Source organism: Rhinopithecus bieti, unplaced genomic scaffold (assembly GCF_001698545.2).
Source record: "Rhinopithecus bieti isolate Rb0 unplaced genomic scaffold, ASM169854v2 scaffold_13262, whole genome shotgun sequence".
Lineage (NCBI taxonomy): Eukaryota > Metazoa > Chordata > Mammalia > Primates > Cercopithecidae > Rhinopithecus > Rhinopithecus bieti.
The window spans coordinates 2,443,822-2,447,089 of record NW_016808004.1 but is presented as its reverse complement, the minus strand read 5'-3'; the positions used below and the strand labels follow the sequence as shown (position 1 = coordinate 2,447,089).

The 3,268-nt window shown below is 42.4% G+C and overlaps 1 protein-coding gene across 1 annotated transcript in view; it reads left to right on the top strand.

Moving 5' to 3' along the window:
* PCLAF (PCNA clamp associated factor) overlaps nucleotides 1-2,909 on the top strand; it is an 18,387-nt gene extending 15,478 nt beyond the window's left edge. The window contains exon 3 of the mRNA XM_017885140.1: nucleotides 2,415-2,909. Within this exon, the coding sequence (XP_017740629.1) occupies nucleotides 2,415-2,485 (71 nt within the window). The 3' untranslated portion in view covers nucleotides 2,486-2,909. The remainder of the gene's footprint in view (nucleotides 1-2,414) is intronic.
* The last annotated feature ends 359 nt before the right edge of the window (nucleotides 2,910-3,268 follow it).

Genomic DNA, 3,268 nt, shown 5'->3' with positions numbered 1-3,268 from the left:
GCCACCTCGCCCGGCTAGTTTTTCATATTTTTTAGTAGTAGAGACGGGGTTTCACCGAGTTAGCCAGGATGGTTTCGATCTCCTGATCTCATGATCTGCCCGTGTCGGCCTCCCAAAGTGCTGGGATTACAGGCTTGAGCCACCGCGCCCGGCGGAGTGCCTTCATTTTTACTTCCTTCTTTCACTACCTAGTTCTATGACTGTCAAGGATTGCTGGATCTAATTTGAAAACCAAGAATTTAGAGTAGATCTCACAAATCTTTGTCAAGTCTAATAAACCAAAAAAAAGTAGTTTTTGATTAAGTTTTGAATGGACTTTTCCTCCATAAAAAGTGTAATGAGGCCGGGCACGGTGGCTCATGCCTGTAATGCCAGCATTTGGGAGGCCAAGGCAGGCGGATCATGAAGTCAAGAGATCAAGACCATCCTTGCCAACATGGTGAAACCCCATCTCTGCTAAAAATACAAAAAAATTAACTGGGCGTGGTGGTGCACGCCTGTAGTCCCAGCTACTCGGGAGGCTAATGCGGGAGAATCGCTTGAACCCAGGAGGCAGAGGTTGCAGTGAGCCGAGATTGCACCATTGCACACTAGCCTGGGTGACAGAGCGAGACTCCGTCTCAAAAAAACAAAACTGTAATCAGTACAAAATGACTTTGTTTTTTGTTTTTGTTTTTGTTTTTTTTTTGAGATGGAGTTTCACTCTTGTTGCTCAGGCTGGAGTGCAATGGCTCAGTCTTGGCTCATGGCAACCTCCGCCTCCTAGGTTCAAGCGATTCTCCCGTCTGAGCCTCCCAAGTAGCTGGGATTACAGGCACCTGCTACCATGCCCAGCTAATTTTTGTATTTTTAGTAGAGATGGGTTTCACCATTTTGGCCAGGCTGGTCTCGAACTCCTGACCTCAGGTGATCTACCCGCCTCAGCCTCCCAAAGTGCTGAGATTAGAGGCATGAGCCATAGTGCCCTGCCTGACTTTGGGATAATGTAAATTATTTTTCAAATGCTGCAACTATTCTATTCTAACAATTTTGGGGTTTTTCTTTTTTCTTCTTCTTCTTCTTCTTTTTTTTTTTTTTTTACACAGAATCCTGCTCTGTTTCCCAGGCTGGAGTGCAGTGGCACAATCAATCATGGCTCACTGCAGCCTTGAAGTAATCCTCCTGCCTCAGCCTCCTGAGTAGCTGGAACTATAGGCATGTGCCACCACGACCAGCTAATTTTTTTTGGACAGGGTTTCTGTCCCCCAGGCTGGAGTGCAATGGCACAGTCTCAGCTCACTTCAACCTCCACTCACCACGCTCAAGTGATTCTCCTGGCTTAGCCTCCCAAGTAGCTGGGATTACAGGCACACACCACCACTGCCCAGCTATTTTTGTATTTTTAGTAGAGATGGGGTTTCACCATGTTGGCTAGGCTGGTCTCGAACTCCTGACTTCAAATGTTCCACCCACCTTGGCCTCCCAAAGTGCTGGGATTACAGGCGTGAGCCACCGACCCCGGCCTGATTTTTTATTTTTTGTAGAGATGGGGTGTCACTAAGTTTCCCAGGTTGGTCTCAAACTCCCGGGCTCAAGCAATCCTCCTGCCTCATCCTTCCAAAGTGCTGGGATTACAGGTGTAGTCACTGTGCCTGGCCAATCTGGCGTTTTTCCTAATTAGTTAATGTAATCATGTGGCTCAAAAGAGTATATGTAGTCAAATGACAGCTTGCTATATGTTTTCTCTGCTAAAGTGGATTGGTTAATTTTTTTACTTTTTGTTATCACAAAGTTCTTGCTGAAGGATTATATTGTTTATCAATCCATTTAATATGTTGAAATAATATTCTATATAAATAGATTCCCTTTTTTTTTTGAGACGGAGTCTCGCTCTGCCGCCCAGGCTGGAGTGCAGTGGCCGGATCTCAGCTCACTGCAAGCTCCGCCTCCTGGTTTTACGCCATTCTCCTGCCTCAGCCTCCGGAGTAGCTGGGACAACAGGCGCCCGCCACCTCACCCGGCTAGTTTTTTGTATTTTTAGTAGAGACGGGGTTTCACCGTGTTAGCCAGGATGGTCTCGATCTCCTGACCTCGTGATCCGCCCGTCTCGGCCTCCCAAAGTGCTGGGATTACAGGCTTGAGCCACCGCGCCCGGCCAGATTCCCTTTTTTAATAAAAACGACAACGTAGTTTAAAGGAGAAACACTGATTCTGAAAATTAACAGGCAAATAAATTGTTAAAAATTTTGTTGCATTAATACTTGAAATTTGTAGGTGTTTGTTAATTAATGAAGTTTAATTTTCTTTCACTTCTAGTCATTTGACCAGATCTACTGCACTATTAATTAGTGTTCCTGATTTGTATAGGTTTGTGACTATTTTTTTCAAACAGTTGATACTTGGATGGCTACTGATGTTCTCTCTTCTTTCCACAGAGCATGTCCTTTGCAACCTGATCACACAAATGATGAAAAAGAATAGAACTTTCTCATTCATCTTTAAATAACGTCTCCTTGTTTACCCTGGTATTCTAGAATGTAAATTTAAATAAATGTGTTTATTCCAATTAGCTTTGTTGAACAGGCATTTAATTAAGAAATTTAGGTTTAAATTTAGATGTTCAAAAGTAGTTGTGAAATTTGAGAATTTGTAAGACTAATTATAGTAACTTAGCTTAGTATTCAGTATAATGCATTGTTTGGTTTCTTTTACCAAATTAAGTGTCTTGTTCTTGCTAAAATCTAGTCATTGCATTGTGTTCTAATTACAAGTATGCTGTAATTTGAGATTTGCTTAAATTGTTGTACTGCTGCCATTTTTATTGGTGTTTGATTATTGGAATGGTGCCATATTGTCACTCCTTCTATTTGCTTTAAAAAGCAGAGTTAGACTTTTGCACATTAAAAAAATTCAGTATTAATTAAACCTTACTTACTCTACCCTTTTTTTTGTCAAGGAGGCCAAAGACACAATGTCGAAAAACCTTGGGTGGATATCTTCTCTTTAAAAAAATTTAAAGATAATTTGGTCTTGAGGGTTTAAACGGTTGAAAATGCCTCTACACAACAATAACAAAAAAGATAAAATACTAGGATAGAATCATGGTGGGCACAGTGGCTTCTTAGGAGACCGAGGAGGGAGGTTTGCTTGAGTCCAGGAGTTGGAGACCAACCCAGGCAACATAGAGAAACCCTATCTCTAAAAAAATTTTTAAAAAGGCTGGGCGCAGTGGTTCACACCTGTAATCCCAGCACTTTGGGAGGCCAAGGTAGGTGGATCACCTGAGATA